Source organism: Medicago sativa, chromosome 5 (genome assembly GCF_051527215.1).
Source record: "Medicago sativa cultivar Bolivia chromosome 5, Bolivia_mono, whole genome shotgun sequence".
Taxonomy (NCBI): domain Eukaryota; kingdom Viridiplantae; phylum Streptophyta; class Magnoliopsida; order Fabales; family Fabaceae; genus Medicago; species Medicago sativa.
Genome location: NC_140753.1, coordinates 48,791,206 through 48,808,061, shown reverse-complemented (window position 1 = coordinate 48,808,061; position 16,856 = coordinate 48,791,206). Strand labels below are relative to the sequence as shown.

Genomic DNA, 16,856 nt, shown 5'->3' with positions numbered 1-16,856 from the left:
TAAAGGGTTAAATATGTTTTTGGTCCCTATAAATATACCAACTTTTCGTTTTAGTCCCTCTAAAATTTTCCTTCAACTTTTAGTCTTTATAAAATTTTCAATCACTACTTTTGGTCCCTATTTTAAAGTTCATTTTTGTATTTTTTAATGAAATTGTGCAGAAATATGTATAATATTGTAAAAATCTTTCTAAAAAAAAATTAGAATTTTTTAACAAAACATAAATTTAATATGAATTTTTAACCATAAAAAATATAAAAAATCATATTAAATTCATGTTTTGTTAAAAAAATCTAATTTTTTTTGGAGAGATTCTTATAATATTGTGAATTTTTCTGCAGAATTTTATTCAAAAATATGAATTCTACATATGACTTTACTTTAAAATAGGGACCAAAAGTAGTAATTGAAAATTTTATAGTAACTAAAAGTTGAAGGAAAATTTTAGAGGGAATAAAATAAAAAGTTGGTATATTTATAGGGACAAAAAACATATTTAACGGAGGAATAAATAATGGTATGACATGGATTATTGATTGATATTCAGCGAAAGCCTCATCACATGCGTTAGTGTGTGTCCAAATATCGGAATCAGCATAAGTATCTATCGGCATCGCTATCTTTAATTTAAACACCATAGTTCTTGTTTTTGTGTCACATCTTCATTTCATTGTGTTCAGCAGGCAGAACAACAAGTTTGACTTTTCTCATTTCCTTCATTTTTTTCTTTTCTTATTCAAAATAATTCCACCAACTCCCAAACTATCAATCGTGCTCAACAGGTTAGTTAGCCAACAACAATCTTACATCTCTTTCTTTTCTCCAAATTTCGTTTGTTACTGTTTCAAATTGTGTTTTCAAAACTTAGTTGGAGATTCAACTGATTAAAACTCAGGTATGTATGTGTAACAGTTACAATTATGATAGAACCGTGTGTGTCCGGTGTCTGACATATGTCGGTGTCTGACACCGATATGATATATGTGATTACATTTAATTTTACCGGTGTTGACCTGTCCGGTGCGTGTGTCTGTGTCAGTGTTTCATAGTTGGTACCTTCTTCATCACTGCATAACTCAACACATCGGCAACACCCTGCAATTCACTTTAATATAAAAAATTGCATCCTGTCCATATAGATTACTCTTAAGTGTTTGAATAGGAAAATATAAGGCAAAAATATTTTTGTTGTCCCTTAACTTAATTTTCAATACCAATTTCGTCTGTATTTTTTTTTTTTTTTACGTCAATTTCTTTAGTTTGTTCCATTTGCATATGGATTTTCAAGCATCAAATTTAACCTTTTAATAATTTTCGGCAAATTTACGATTTTCCACTCAAGTTTTCATGTGAATTTTAAATTTGATACTTGAATATTCGTATGCAATATGATCAAAATGACACAAAAAAAAGAAAAATTACGAAATCGTTACCTGAAATTAAGTTAAGGGACGACGAGTGTTATTTTGCCGAAGAATAACTATTTCATAGTTCAATCAATAACTATTTCATAGTTCAATCAATTTTTGCCCTGTTCTTAAAACATTGGTCTGAGACTCATACTTGGGTGTAATTTAATTTATTGTTTCAGAAACTTTTTAGACCAAGGGAGTCTACACTTCTTTGTAACTATATACTTTCAAAATTTATTAATATCTGCTGAACCTCAGATATGTTTGTAGGGATTCGGCTCCCATAACATCAAGGGTCCATTTTAGAGGGTTAAATCCTTAGTTAAATTAGAGAACATACGTTGGACAAGACGAACAGAAGTACCGGTAAGGAGGGTTGAGAAGATGGAGCATAGTCCAGTCGTACGGGCGATTTTTCTTTTTTTAAGGGGCTTATTGGCTTTACATGTGTTTTTATCTTGTTCTGAAGCTGAATAATGTTGATGGTTGCTCAGTCTGAGTGTTGGAGATTTGTAGCATCATGTGTTTAAATAAATGTTGAGGGGTAACCTTGGCGCAACTGGTAAAGTTGTTGTCATGTGACCGTAAGGTCACGGTCAAGTCCTGGAAACAACCTCTTGTGTAAAAACAGGGTAAGACTGCGTACAATACACCAAATGGTGGGACCCCTTCCCGGACCCTGCGTATGCGGGAGCTTCAGTGCACCGGGTTGCCCTTATGTGTTTAAATAAATGTTACCGATGATAAGAAATCAAACCCAAGCCAATTTATACTATGGGCTATATATATTACAACTATAGGACCACACATATGATGCAGTGAGCTCTTATCTGATAAATATACAAGGCACCTGCTCACAACTTCTCTGAAATTTTTATTCCATGAAGGGAATTTCAATGTATGCTCTTCCGCAAATGTCCCACTAGATCATTTACTGCACATATTATTGCTACGGAATAGAAAAAAATGAAAGAAAGTCTTACTAATCTTCACTTAGATATCTCGTTACTGTGTATGTAGAACCGATACTTCTGTTTGAAGCCATTTACGGTGTATGGACACTGACTGATACATGTGATTAAATTCAATTATGTCATTTTTCAAACTATTACTACCGGTGTAGACGTGCCAGTGCCGTGTCTCATGTCTGTGTCAGTGCTGCACAGCTTACTGCATAAATTCTTTATACGAAAGAGAAGAAATGAAATAATCTGATTAATATGTGACACATCTAGAGAATAATGAAATGACAGAAAACTAAAACTTTTGGAATGGAAGCTTAATTTATTTAAGACTTGTGTCTTTTGAAAAATTCAGGGTGTGTCAGTGACATTTTAAAGAACCATAAGGGATGTCAATTTAATTTTCCCTTTCTTTTATTTTCTAAATATTTAGATAATAAGAGATTACATAGATAACTTGGTATTGACTTTTGCAGTATTTTTTGTTGATTTTTAGAGAATCTCCACACTGACTAACATGAGTGAAGACCTGAAGAAAACTGCCTCTAATGGCCATGTGAAAATGTTAATACCTGAAGAACAGCAGGGAAAGGTATATGTGCCCTATGTGTTAATCTGACATACTCTCGTCTGTTTTAATACTTGGCATCTGAAAATATAAAACTGCAATGTTTTGAGAAAATGAAAACTTTGACCCACAAATCAATATGGTTGTTTCCTTCTAGATCAATGAGGTGAGAAAGCTAATAGGGCCACTGTCTGGTAAGGCATCGGTTTATTGTTCTGATGCATCCATCTCAAGGTATTTAAGGGCACGGAGTTGGAATGTCAAGAAGGCAGCTAAAATGTTGAAGCAGACCCTTAAATGGAGAGCAGAATATAAACCAGAAGAGATCCGCTGGGTGAGTGGCTGTCTGTCTTTCTTTAGATTTTTAATTATTTTTGAGACATAATGTTTGTTCCCTACCAGCAACTGAATATCATTATTGATCTTAAGACTTAGCTATCTGATTTCGGTTGACCGAGTTAATTACAGACTCATCTGGAATGGTTGTCATCTTTGTATGTTTTGTCAAACCATCTGTTTTCTTAGATTATTTTGATTTGTATTTTTTTGTCGATGCAGGAAGATGTTGCTGAAGAGGCAGAGACCGGAAAGATCTACAGATCAAATTATACTGACAAGCATGGGAGAACAGTACTTGTAATGAGACCTTCTCGTCAGGTAAATTCTAAAAAGTCATTTCCTCGACCTCTAGCATGTCTAAGTCGGGTGTTTTAGGGTTTGCTTTACCTTATCAGTTTACATTTCTACAATTTTAAATCCTAGAAAGCACTCTTTAACTCTGCTTTGATATTGATGTCAAATTAGCAGATAATACATGCATAATCGTTTAAAATTTTATTTATTATTTGATCTTGTAAAGTAATGTTATTCATTTTCTTGTTTTTCCTTCATCATTTGGAATTCAGAACTCGAAGACAACAAAAGGACAAATTAAATATTTGGTGTACTGTATGGAGAATGCTATTCTAAATCTTTCACCAGAACAGGAACAGATGGTCTGGCTGGTTGATTTCCAGGGTTTCAACATGTCACATATATCTATCAAAGTGACACACGAAACTGCTCATGTATTACAAGAGCATTATCCTGAACGGCTGGGTCTGGCAATACTGTACAATCCACCTAAAATCTTCGAACCATTCTTCACGGTACCTAAGTTTTTCCATTCTGACATTTCACTCTTCAATTTATTCCTGCTGGTTTTTGTATCATGTTGATTTTGTTTTGGATATAACATGATAAGTGATACATCTTAAATTTATGGAGGTGTTTGAATCCACAAGTTGATGATGTGATGCTGACTAATTACATTTTATGCCACAATGAGTTCAAAACGAATTTCATCCCCGAGGAATTTCTAATATTTTATGCATATATGTGAACCGCTTGAGATAAGTTGATAATTGAAATCGAAATAAAAGTGTACTTTGTATAGAACTGTAGCATGGATCCAAACTCCTTCCGTTTTCTTCTTCTTTTATGTGTATATATGACAAAGTCAATCCAAGTTTTAATCTTTCAGCATTTAATGTTTCAATATTTTGAACCTAAATTTTAATTTTAATCTAATTTTTTGTTTCTGGACTTGCATGGCAATGTGGGAAATTTATAGTTTTTGCTCTCGACTTATACATTTTAGCTGCTACTAATTCTAATCATTAATCATTAATCTTGTACAATTTTGTGATGACAAAATATATGTTGCTGCAGATGGTAAAGCCTATATTAGATACCAAGACTTATAACAAAGTCAAGTTTTGTTATTCTGATGATCAGACCACCAAGAAGATTATGGAGAATTTATTTGATTTGGACCATCTTGAATCTGCATTCGGTGGTAATGAGAATACACCATTTGACATAAATAAATATGCTGAGAGAATGAAAGAGGATGACAAGAAGATTCCATCTTTCTGGACAAGGGAAATCTCTCCATCCTCAGTTCCAACTGATGTTCCTTCTTTGGATTCGATTAAATTTGACACATATTCTGATGCCTCTGACAATGAGAAAATAGTCCATTCTGACTCGGTGACGAACACCGGCTTAGTGGACCATGATCAAAACTTGGTTAATCATGAGGATCAGAATGTGAGTGCTGCTGTGCATTAGAAAGAGAAATTACACAACTCAGCGCCTTCAAAATTTAAAATAGGCACTGAGGTAATACAATGCTGTGACATTGTTTTCTGCGTGAAATTTAGAATCAAGAGACATCTTGTTTACTTGATGCTCAATTTAAAATGACATGATGTTACTGGATTAAAGTTCTAACCTTTTAAACTGGCATGGAATGCTTACTTTTGACAGTATATATCTATTTTCTGCCCTCATAGATGGAAATATTGTTTATTTCTCGTTGTGCATACTATCCAAGCTGTAGCATTTTCACTTCAGCCTTTCAGTTTTCTTCTAATATTTGGTTTTAGACTTCATTTTGTTTAACAGAAAAACACTACCATTGTTTGTTATTTCAAGCAGCTTGGATAGTATGCACATTATCTATAAGTGGAAAATATAATGATCACATGGTAAATGTTTGATAAAGTAGACATCTAAAGATGATGAAGTCCTACAATTTGTTAGTGGTTTGATAAGGATTGAATCGGGAGGGGACATGGTATGCCATGACTCTATTGATAAATCTCTACTCTGTCACTGCTTGGGGAACTACTTGATGGAGTTGATTTGAGACAGTGCTTGGAAGTACCAAATGATGGATTTCTAGTTGTAAGTGACATGAAACTAGATTTTGGGCTGTCACTGTAATTAATAGATCTTGTTAAGATTAGACGACTTGTATTCTGACATCACCAAATTGAATTTTAATTTAAACGTAACTAGGAACTCGAGTTGTCTGATCGTCAATCATAGTTGAGATTGTCAATTGCGGGTAGCAGAATATAGCGGTTTGTTTGAATTCTTTTATGCTACAACGCTATAGCTGCTAACAACATTGGTTCAAGTACATGACTGTTGAAACCCATGGCTATAGCGAATTTGTCTAGGATTTCTAAGGTTTAACAACTCCACTTTGTCGACTGGGTAGTCACTTCCATTAAGCAAGATAATTCCATTAGAAGAAAAAAAACTTCGCCGTTAGAAAAAAACTTTTAATTAGGAAAAAAAATAACTTTGCAAATAGAAAAGACCTATAATGAGAAATGAAGCATCATTTGAGCAAATTGGGGTGAACTATAAAAGAGATATAGCTGAATGCATACCTTACTATAGGCACAAACTCCAGCTTCAGTTCGTCCTATTGGAATTCCAGTTGAATTTCAGTTGACGATTTTGCAAATTTAAAGCATTTGAATTCCAGTTGGCAATTTTAAACTAATCATTATCAAAAGAATACACATGATTACTAGTGATAATTAACGTGAAGTGTCAAACCTTAATATGAACTTCAAATACACAGTGTTATAGCACAAAAGATATCACAGTGATAGAGAGAAGATGAAAGAGGAGTTAGAAAGAATACATTTCAGAAACAATAAATATAAACTTCCTGCGACGGTGCTGTGTCATGGCAAGCATTTCAGTCATTTGTGAATGAATTAAAGCAGATGTAAATATGCCATCCATAGGAATACTTCTAATTCTTTTGCCAGCTTCTGTTGATTCATATAAGCCCTTCTTGCTCAGTGGAACATCAACACATCAAGTGAATAAGTTCTTATCGTTCCACAAGGGTTCACACGCCATGTCGAAGATATCAAACATCAGCTCACTCGCCATGTCGAAGATATCAAATCAAATATCAGTTAGATAACAACCAACCCTGCAAACTTCAACTCCTTGCTGAATGTTAAAATCACCTATAACTTGGTGAATCCAACTTCAATATATGCAATCTATAGCTCTATGCGACAACAATTGTAACATGTATGATAACATTTATGATATAACTAGTAAAATTATATAATTTTTTTTGAAATGAAAAATGATGAAAAACAATAGTATACCCTGAAGTGCAACTGCAGCAAATAACTAAAGAAAACAGGTGAGACAAGTAAGACTAAGAAAGAACAAGAGATTATTTACAAAAAAAAATAAAAAATTATGTATTATATTCTATAGTTCATATGCAAGGTAGAGGTAATGAGCATGAATATTTATTTATTTACCTGTGAGGTGTCGGTCGTGGAAGCAATGTAGAGTTTATTTTTTTTTTTTTTTTGAAGCAAGCAATGTAGAGTTTATTATTATATATAAAAAAATATAAAAAGAAAGTGATTATTATTTATTAAGAGTCAGAATCAAGGAGTTGTATCTACCAAACTAGTACCTCACCATTAAATACAATTAATAATAATGTTTTAGTAAATAAAATTCATTTTATTATTAAAATCAATGCAATCAATCAATTTTTTTTAAGAATTGTGTCAATTAAAATGAAACATTTAAAAGAAAATGGATTAAATATTGTTATTTTTATTACTCACACGTTTTTTATTGAAAGAACACATGCATTCTTATTAAGCTTAATGTAAAATGTTAAGTGTGTATATTATTATATTAATTTTCTTTTTATTATAATTTAAACTCTGAACTTTTCACTTTCTCTAATTGCTCAAACCAATTGAATTATCCAAACTCTCCTTTTTTTATATTTATTTATGACTACTTTCTTATTTATTTTAAAATAGGACATATATATGAAATCTCAACAACTTCTTTGAGTTCATCAAAAAATAAAAATCTTTTTAGAGAAACGACAAAATAAAAAGGTTTGTGCGTTGACTACGTTCACTTCACGTACATTAATCTTACTTATTTTCTAGTTCTAGGAGGGACAAATTAAACTCCCCATCACCTATCCCCTATATATACAATACAACTAATCTTAGTCACTTTAAAGTAAAAAAGTGAAGAGGTTAATATAAAGATCAAAGGCATCTAATGATGACAAACTGTATCAACCTCAAAATATGGTTTCTTAACTTGATTATGTTGTTTGTTATGCTTTCTACCACACATGGGAGACCAAATCATAAGTTTAGATTGAAAGCAGTTAACCTTGGTGGTTGGTTGGTTACCGAAGGTTGGATCAAACCTTCACTCTTTGATGCCATTCCAAATAAAGACTTCTTGGTTAGTATTTACATAAAGAAATATTTTATATTAATATACACACAATTTATTTATCAATATTCTGTTATTTATATTATCTTATATAGATTTATTTTTGTATATATTTTTTATAGGATGGAACGGGTCTTCAGTTCAAATCAGTGACAACAAAGAAATATTTGTGTGCAGAGTCTGGAGGAGGAAATATCCTTGTTGCAAACCGCTCAAGTGCTTCTGGTTGGGAAACATTTAAAGTAAGAATAATTAATTGCAACTGAATTTCATTAAAAAGTTAGTAGTAAATGTTACATATAGTTTAAATATACTAATACTCTTCATATTTATTTTGTGTATTTGTAGTTGTGGAGAATAAACAAAGAAACTTTCAAATTTAGGGTGTTTAACAAACAATTTGTGGGATTGGATGGATACAACGTTGTTGCTGTTTCTAATTCTTCCATTGATTCTGAAACTTTCCATATTGTTAAAGAAAGTGACAATTCCACCCGTGTTCGAATCAAAGCTTCAAATGGATACTTCATACAGGTGATAATCCTCCGCAGTATATACTATATTTTTACATAATCCCTTCGTTATAAATAAGATCGGAGAAAGTACATCATTTTCCTACACAAAATTTCAATGTTTCTTTAAATAGTGTCACAAGGGTGTTCATGAATCATGAGCATTTTCTTTATAATTTTTTTAGAGGTTCTTTATTATTATTGTACTATAAAAAGAGGAATTCATGGAGAGGATCTGCAGGCAAAGACGGAAGAGGTAGTGACTGCTGATGTATCATTGGTCAACGGATGGAGAAATGATGACCCAACAATTTTTGTAATGACAATTGCTGATAGGATGCAAGGTGAATTCCAAATAACAAATGGTTATGGGCTCAAGAAAGCTCCACAAATAATGAAGGTATCATTAAAGTCGTTGTAAACTAAAGTTATTAGGAGTATAACTTTAGGCTTGGTTAAAGAAAATGCCTAGTTAAAATGTATGAGTTCTACCCACTAAACTACTTGACAAAAAAAATAAAAATACCTAGTTAAAAGATCACTCTAAATGTAAATCAAAATTGTTTTATTTTTAGAAGAAAAAAATCAAATATATATAATCCAACGTATAACTCCACATCTATACAAGGAGTGTTGTTTCCGTGAGCATAGCTCAGTTGACAGGGACAAGCATTATTATATGCTTGCCACTAGGCTACTTGAAAAAAAAAAATCTATACAACTAGTGCTAGGTTAGAGCTCAAGAGAAGAGGTTATTACGATACAAATTCATACAAAAATCTAGCTAGGAACACAACTAAAATACTGAATGAGGTTAGTCTGCCGATGATAAAAATCAAAGTTGTTTTTTCTTAGCATTAATAAGCTTTTTTGTTTGAAGGAAGCACTAATCATAAGTTAAATACTTCATATGCCCTAAATTTTATATCATTCTAACTGGAAACTCATCCCATTACATCATATGATTCCAATGAAATATTAACACTTCATTTTCTATTATGTCATTAAGTTTTTTCTTTAATTCTTTTAATAATTTTATAATATACTACTAACAGTTAATTTATCTCTTCTATATAAAAAATTTAATTGTATTTTTTAAATTTGTTAGAATATTTTTGTTTTTGGTCAAATAGCCTAGTGGTTAAAACTGGTGTGCGGGATTCGAACCCTGACTCTTACATATATTATGTATTATCTCTACCAACTGAGTTAAGTTCATGGGAACAAATTTGTTAGAATTTAACAAAATGAAATATATTGGGAAAAAGGGAATATGTGGTGCATAATTTTACAAACAACAATGATTTTTTTTTGGGACAAACAACAATGATTTGTACATCCTATATTCTCAAGCACTTATTCAACGCTTCGTTTTATGTATGTATCTTTTTTTTTTTACCATATCATCAATCTTATACATATATCCATTCAATTTTTTTTATCATATCATCTTTCTTACACTCTAGTGAATCTTGTCAATAAAAAAAAAAAGAGAAAATAATGCAGAGATTTGAACATTGATCTCGACATTATCAATTATTAAGATTAATAGTTAATCTTGACCATCGTCATTGGTAACGTGAAGAAAAAAAAAACAGAGAAAATAATGCGGAGATTTGAACATTGATCTCCACATTATCAATTATTAAGATTTATAGTTAATCTTGACCATTGTCATTGGTAACGTGAAGATCAATAGTCGAGATTTTAACATTTTTTTTTTTCAATTGAGAGATCCACTTTTTATACACTTATTAAGGTGCCCACCAAGTATATTTTCCCTTTCTCCCTTCAAAAAAAAAAGTATATTTTTTCCCTTTTTATTATCGCAACTAGCAAGTCTCCTCATTCACACGTGATGGTGGTCCAATTAAGACAGTCTTTTTTATATTAGTTGGGTAGGGCAATGGCATATTAAGGTAATCTTATTGGGACAATGGAATCCACCAACTTTTTTTGTTAGTTGATGGAATCCAGTCATCCATTGACTTACTGGATATTTAATAATTTTATTTTTTTCAATGCTAAACATTAAATATCGTCCTCAATAATAATTATTGAATAATTTTATTTGTGTTGAATTTATTTTTCATAGCAATAAACTCTAATTACAATTTTTTTCTCCATAGTTTCCAAGAAGTATCTCTACAGTTTAGATCATTTGAATTTGATATGAGACTAACGATTCCAAGAATTAAACCCGAATTATTTTTTTTCGTGTTTTCTATGGAGTATATTGTAAATGTAAACGTTTCACGGGGTTCATATTTCCAGGAACATTGGAGCAGTTTTATAGTTGAAGATGATTTCAAGTTCATAGCTAGGAATGGACTAAATGCAGTTAGAATTCCAGTGGGTTGGTGGATAGCTAGTGATCCAACTCCACCATGGCCCTACGTGGGAGGTTCCTTACAAGCACTAGACAATGCATTTTTGTGGGCTGAGTAAGTCCACAAACTAAAATGAGATTCTTTTTCTAATAATTGAAAAATGTTAGTGACAAAAAATGGAAAGGAGTTTGTGTTTGTGTTTACCTTTGAATCATTTACATCACCAAATACATTGATTTCGTCTAATAAAAAAGTGAATGTTATATAAAATGTTTAAAAGTGAGTGTTGTTAGCATAATACATATAACCAAATGCAATTGATATGGTTGTCATGACGCTAATGTGACACGTAAATTTTTTGACGTTCTTACTGTTTTTACTGTAAATCACAATTAAAAAGCTTGATAATGACTTTAAATGTCACTGATAATAGGGTTAATGATGATGTATCTGCAGAAAATATGGATTGAAAGTGATGATTGATCTTCATGCAGCACCTGGCTCTCAAAATGGCTATGAGCATAGCTCTTCAAGAGACGGTTCACAAGAATGGGGCAAAACATATGAAAGTATCAAACAAACTCTTCAAGTCATTGACTTCCTAACTGCAAGGTGCATACATTACATATAAGCAATGAAGCACGGATACTTTTCAGACTAGGGATGTTCCGGTGTCGACATCTATAATTACACTGAATTATATCATTTTCTCAAATTATTATCCGTGTCGACGTGTCGATGTCAGTGTCGTGTCTGGTGTCTATGTCTGTATCCGTGCTTCATAATAATATGACATTATAATATAAAGCTATCCATGATATAAGTAATAATTATTCCATGTTATTTGTATATTAAATATATAATCATTTCTATTTTTTATGTGTCGTAGGTATGCAAAAAGTCCAAGTCTTTATGCAGTTGAACTTCTAAATGAGCCTCTATCACCTGGTGCAACACTAGAAAGTTTGAACAAATACTACAAGGATGGTTATGAAGCAGTGAGAAAGCACTCTTCTACTGTATTTGTGGTGTTCTCAAATAGATTAGGATCCTCCATGCCTAGAGAATTCTTTCCTCTTGCTAATGGCCTTATGGGATCAGTGATTGATGTCCACTACTACAGCATCTTTGGAGATGAGTTTACAAACATGAGTGTTCAACAAAATATTGATTATATTTACAATAATCGCTCATCGGAATTGAATTTTGTTACAACCTCAAATGGTCCTCTTATTTTTGTCGGTTAGTACTCTTCACTTGACCATTCTTAATATAAATCGTTTTACTCACCGTTTTATGGTGTCATTTCCAAATAAAAATATTTATATGAAAAATTTGACTAAAAAATATTTGAACGACGATTATAGTGTTGAAAGAGTTGATTACATGAATCTCCTTAAAAAATAATTGACCATGAGTTTGATTCTTTGACTTGTCCTTTTGAGAGAAAATCTAACACAACATAAAAGAAAAATGGTATTATTGTCCATTTGAAGATTAGTCTTAAAGAAAACCCAAAAAGTCTAATCCATGGAAAACCTTAGGGTGCATGTTTGATAAATTATAATTTTAATTATTTTTATTTCTCTAAATAATATTCAATTTTTTTTCTTTTCTAAACAATATGAATTTGATTCAAGGTGAATGGGTTGCTGAGTGGCAAGTTAAAGGAGCTACAAAAAATGACTACAAAAGATTTGGTAAAGCTCAATTAGATGTTTATGGGAGAGCAACGTTTGGGTATGCTTATTGGGCATTCAAGAACGTGAACAAACATTGGAGTCTAGAATGGATGATGAAGAATGGTTATATCAAGCTCTAATTACTCCAAAATTATGATTATATATGATCATCGTGTAATGCTTTATATCCTTTATTTAAGTACTTCACTCTGTCTCACAAATAAAAGTATAAAACACAATCAACAGCATATTATTCCAATCCCATTTACTGAGAAGAATGTAAATCAAGTTTAACATTACAATGAACATCATTGTTTATAACATCGAAACTAGTTCAAAACACGACCGGTTTAGACAAAGTTTTTATTTTGAAGCTGAAATTAAACGTCGATCAAAACGATTTCTCTTCACCTCGAGAGAAAAAGAGACCAGAAGGACTACCATCTTGTAGTGCCAATTTCACAATAGGTTCAGCACCTTCATCAGATGTTAGAGCACCATTACCATGAGTCATATCGGTTTTGACAAAGCCTGGGGAAATAGCATTTATCGAAAAAGAAGGGTACTTCTTGGCAAGAACTCTTGTGTAGGCATTAAGAGCAACTTTTGAAACAATGTATGCAGAATTTGCTTGAGGCCAACCTTTGGTTTCATGTGAACCCTCCTTATAATCCTTTAGAAATTCATTCATAATTTCATCAATTTTTTCTTCGGTAAGATTTTCGACATCACTTAGTATTTCTTTAGGTCGTCCATTTGCCAAAATCTGCGAAAAATTACATTAGAATAAGAAAACCTTCAATTAGTTATACAAGTCATAAAGAGAGAGACCAAGTTATATTAGACAAATTTCTAGAGTTGGGGAAATTCTTATAACTCTGAAACGGTTTTGATAAAAAAATAGAAAACCACAACGAGTAGATCACCATGATTCGGACGTATCTACAAAAATACCAAACATAAGCTAAGTATGGCGTACCTCCAACCTTCCAATAGAGGAAGAAACATTGACAATTTTTGGCGAGCTTGAACACTGAAGAAGAGGAATCAAAACTCTAGTTAATTCTTTGGTTCCAAAGTAGTTTGTTCTTAGGCCTTTCTCAACTAATTCATAGTTTTCAAAATATATTTTTCTCCAGTCAACTTGGCTAGGATCTACCTGCACAACCGAACAAGAAATTAATTCAAAGAGAATTTCATTAAATTTAATTTTCAATATATTTGAAATTTAATTTTAAATAATACATTCTAAGCTTTTGTGGTAAAAACAAAATCAAAGGGTGGATGTAATTAAGTGATCAACATACCACAACACCAAGAGCAGCCAAAGCTTCACCATCCACTTGTGCTCCTACAATTCCAGCATTGTTTACCTATAGACAAATTTCAATGTATTTATGGTATGTCAAGATGTGCAAGAAATTATAATTGACAGATGAAAATATTAAGCTCTAACAAGGATCAGGACAAATTTGAAGGAGAGCTTTAAACTTCATTTTAGTCTTTATTGGTACTTAGAAATCATGTTGCAACTTACACAAATTAATAGCTGTTATATTATTTTTTTTTCACAAAAGAAATAATTTTTTTTTATAAAAGAGATAGATATGGCCATTTTTTTTTAAATAATTTCAAAATTAGATCTTGAATCTGGGTATTTGTGTCTATCTAATATTTTCCAATGAAATTTCTTAAAAAAAAAAATAAAAAAAATATTTTCCATATTCCCATTGTTTAGAGAAATCGAGAATATATTCATCCACCAAAAAGAGCATGACATACTCCCTCATACACCTTTTCTTTTCCAAGGCCCTTAAACCATGTGATAGGGTTACTCCATGAATCATTTTATCTTAACTATTCCCAACAACATAACCATAGTCCATGTAACATGCACATATGACTTTTTGAGTTTCCATAATTGATTTTTTTTTTTATCAAATAATTCCACAAGACACTAGCAAGTCAACAATTAACTTTATCTTATTGGTCCCTCCCTCCATCAAATCTCTCAAGTACACAAGACACTAACATTAAATATTAAGACTTTCTTCTTAACTCTAAGGACAAATTTCAGTCTGAACTGGGAGAAAATGACAGTTGAACAATTCCATTTTAAAATTTTAACAAAAGCTAGTAATGATTTTAATTTTAATTCTTTTATATTTTTTTTTGAGAGATTATATTTTGAATTTTATTAAGCTCTTCTATGATGGTGATACATGGATGGCTATCATTCATGTAGAATGGTTCATTTTAATTTTATCATTAGGAAATGAATGAATGAATGAATCAATCAATAAAAAATAGGCTTAATTACTATTTTGGTCCCTTAAGTTATTTGTTGGTTACATTTTGGTCCCATAAGTTATTAACTTTACAATTTGGTCCCTTAAGTTATTTGTTGGTTACATCTTGGTCCATAAGTTAGTAACGTTACAATTTGGTCCCTTAACTTAATTTTTGGTTTCGCTTTGGTCCCTTAACTTATTTTTTGGTTTCGTTTTTGTACCTTAACTCTAATAACATAAAGGACCAAAGTGGTTGACGGACGAAGAGTTAAGGTACTAAAACGAAACCAAAAAATAAGTTAAGGGACCAAATTGTAACGTTAATAACTTATGGACCAAGATGTAACCAACAAATAACTTAAGGGACCAAATTGTAACGTTAATAACTTATGGGACCAAAATGTAACCAACAAATAACTTAAGGGACCAAATCATTAATTAAGCCTAAAAAATATATTTTATTTTGTACTTAATTTCTCCTTCATAGTCTTAAGACTCTGATTTTGATATTATATTTCTATGACGCTTCCTAACATATCCTAAATGTTAATACTTTTAAATTAAATATAGTTATGAAAAGAATAGACAATAAAACCAAGAGAATTATCATACCAAGATATCAAGTTTACCAAATTGGTTTTTGACGAAATCTGCAAAAGATCCAATACTTGTAGGATCTGTGACATCAAGTTGATGGAAAACCACATGGCCAGGAAGTGCAAGATCTTTCAATTTATCAACAGCTTCAAGACCTCTCCTCTCATCTCTTGCGGCCAGGACTACTTTGATGCCATTAGAAACCAATTGCTTGCATATTGCAAATCCAATTCCCTTGTTTGCTCCTGTCACTATTGCAACCCTAGAAATCAATAAAATAAACTGTGTTAAAATAGTCGATATTTGGATCAGATACCGAGTTTAAAAAAAAAATATGAATTTTGAAATTTGTGGGTCATTGGATTAGTTGAAGAAAACAAGGCAAAGAAAACTAGTTGTACCTTTCACTTGCTTCTGCCATTGATTTGTGAATACAAAGCTGCTGCAAAATGGATTGTTGTTATGTTTTAACTATATTACCTTGTCATTAAATATTGAAGAATTATATTGATGTTCACACTGCTCGATTATAATTTATTCTATTTTTTGTCAAAAAAAAAATTTATTCTATTTAATATACAGAAATAAATTAAATAAAAAATAGTTGTAAAAAAAGTAAATAAAAAATAGTAATCTTATAAATTAATTATTTAAAAAGAAATATTTTCAATTATTTTAAATGAATTAATTTTTTCGAAAGTCATTTAGTCCATATGCAGCTAATCACAATTAATAAATTATAGTAAATAATAATTTCCATAATTATGATTAATTTTAATTCTTTTTTTTATTTTTTATAAATATAGATTTAACTTAATGTGATATGCTAATTTACACTTGATAAGTTTTTTAGTGAGTGTCCCTTAAAAACAATTTTAGTGAGTGCAACTGCAAGTAAATTTCTTGTAAGTGCATTCTCAAAAGTGTCTTTTCTATGGAATTTGTTCCATAAAAAAGCAATTGAAAAATAAAATTATATTACTTTAAGTATATTTTAGGATAGACAACATCAAATATAGTGAAATTAAGTTATGTTTTCTTGTATTTGAAACTAAAAAATATATTACTTTTTGTGAAAAAGAACTTTTTTTATTTGTATTCAAGATTGGATGAAATACATGTAAAATAGTTTTTCTTTAGTTTTATTGTCATTTTTTAATGCACATTTCCTATAGTTTAGTATTATCTTATTTTTTGAATAAAGTTTAGTATTATCTTATTCTCACTGTGTGACAGTCCTTGTTTTAATTTTATTTCATATGGTTAAATAAGTAAATGGTCTCCCTAAATATACAAACATTTGATTTTAGTCTCTCTAAAATTTTCTTTAGGTTTTTGGTCCCTCCAAAAATTTTCATCCATGAAATTAGTCCTTGTTATCAATATAGATATATTAGAAGGACTAAAATCAAAT

General features: G+C 31.0%; 3 protein-coding genes across 6 annotated transcripts; 2 read left to right on the top strand and 1 right to left on the bottom strand.

The window, feature by feature from the left end:
- The first annotated feature begins 629 nt into the window (after positions 1–629).
- Positions 630–5,277, top strand: LOC146922627 (uncharacterized). Of its 4 annotated transcripts, none has more exons than XM_085715461.1 (7): positions 630–785; positions 835–895; positions 2,871–2,966; positions 3,100–3,276; positions 3,501–3,599; positions 3,848–4,090; positions 4,653–5,277. In XM_085715461.1, the coding sequence occupies exons 3-7, from the start codon at positions 2,892–2,894 to the stop codon at positions 5,052–5,054; spliced, it is 996 nt and encodes a 331-aa protein (XP_085571587.1). In that variant the 5' UTR covers positions 630–785; positions 835–895; positions 2,871–2,891; the 3' UTR covers positions 5,055–5,277. The 4 variants fall into 4 exon arrangements, with proteins under 4 accessions (XP_085571587.1, XP_085571586.1, XP_085571588.1 ...); XM_085715463.1 differs by having other exon boundaries at positions 657–785; positions 2,851–2,966; XM_085715460.1 differs by lacking the exon at positions 835–895 and having other exon boundaries at positions 630–782.
- Positions 5,278–7,625: 2,348 nt separating this feature from the next.
- LOC146922626 (putative glucan 1,3-beta-glucosidase A) lies at positions 7,626–12,896 on the top strand. Its single transcript, XM_085715458.1, has 8 exons — positions 7,626–8,039; positions 8,153–8,272; positions 8,379–8,564; positions 8,784–8,942; positions 10,817–10,986; positions 11,329–11,484; positions 11,762–12,114; positions 12,513–12,896. The coding sequence occupies exons 1-8, from the start codon at positions 7,848–7,850 to the stop codon at positions 12,692–12,694; spliced, it is 1,518 nt and encodes a 505-aa protein (XP_085571584.1). The 5' UTR covers positions 7,626–7,847; the 3' UTR covers positions 12,695–12,896.
- Positions 12,782–15,951, bottom strand: LOC146922625 ((+)-neomenthol dehydrogenase-like). The gene is made up of 5 exons (XM_085715459.1): positions 15,844–15,951; positions 15,458–15,704; positions 13,862–13,927; positions 13,534–13,713; positions 12,782–13,320 (listed from the first exon to the last, which is right to left on the bottom strand). Exons 1-5 carry the CDS (start codon positions 15,861–15,863, stop codon positions 12,946–12,948), a joined length of 888 nt encoding a protein of 295 aa, XP_085571585.1. The 5' UTR covers positions 15,864–15,951; the 3' UTR covers positions 12,782–12,945.
- Between the last annotated feature and the right edge of the window lie 905 nt (positions 15,952–16,856).

Coding starts and splice junctions, on each gene's coding strand:
- LOC146922627 (XM_085715460.1), top strand. CDS start 2,892: ATGAGTGAAGACCTGAAGAAAACTGCCTCTAATGGCCATGTGAAAATG. Junction 3,600..3,847: donor TAATGAGACCTTCTCGTCAG/GTAAATTCTAAA, acceptor TTTGGAATTCAG/AACTCGAAGACAACAAAAGG. Junction 4,091..4,652: donor TCTTCGAACCATTCTTCACG/GTACCTAAGTTT, acceptor ATGTTGCTGCAG/ATGGTAAAGCCTATATTAGA.
- LOC146922626 (XM_085715458.1), top strand. CDS start 7,848: ATGATGACAAACTGTATCAACCTCAAAATATGGTTTCTTAACTTGATT. Junction 8,943..10,816: donor AAGCTCCACAAATAATGAAG/GTATCATTAAAG, acceptor TCATATTTCCAG/GAACATTGGAGCAGTTTTAT. Junction 10,987..11,328: donor AATGCATTTTTGTGGGCTGA/GTAAGTCCACAA, acceptor ATGTATCTGCAG/AAAATATGGATTGAAAGTGA.
- LOC146922625 (XM_085715459.1), bottom strand. CDS start 15,863: ATGGCAGAAGCAAGTGAAAG. Junction 13,928..15,457: donor TTGGTAAACTTGATATCTTG/GTATGATAATTC, acceptor ATTTGTCTATAG/GTAAACAATGCTGGAATTGT. Junction 13,321..13,533: donor CCTCTATTGGAAGGTTGGAG/GTACGCCATACT, acceptor AATTTTTCGCAG/ATTTTGGCAAATGGACGACC.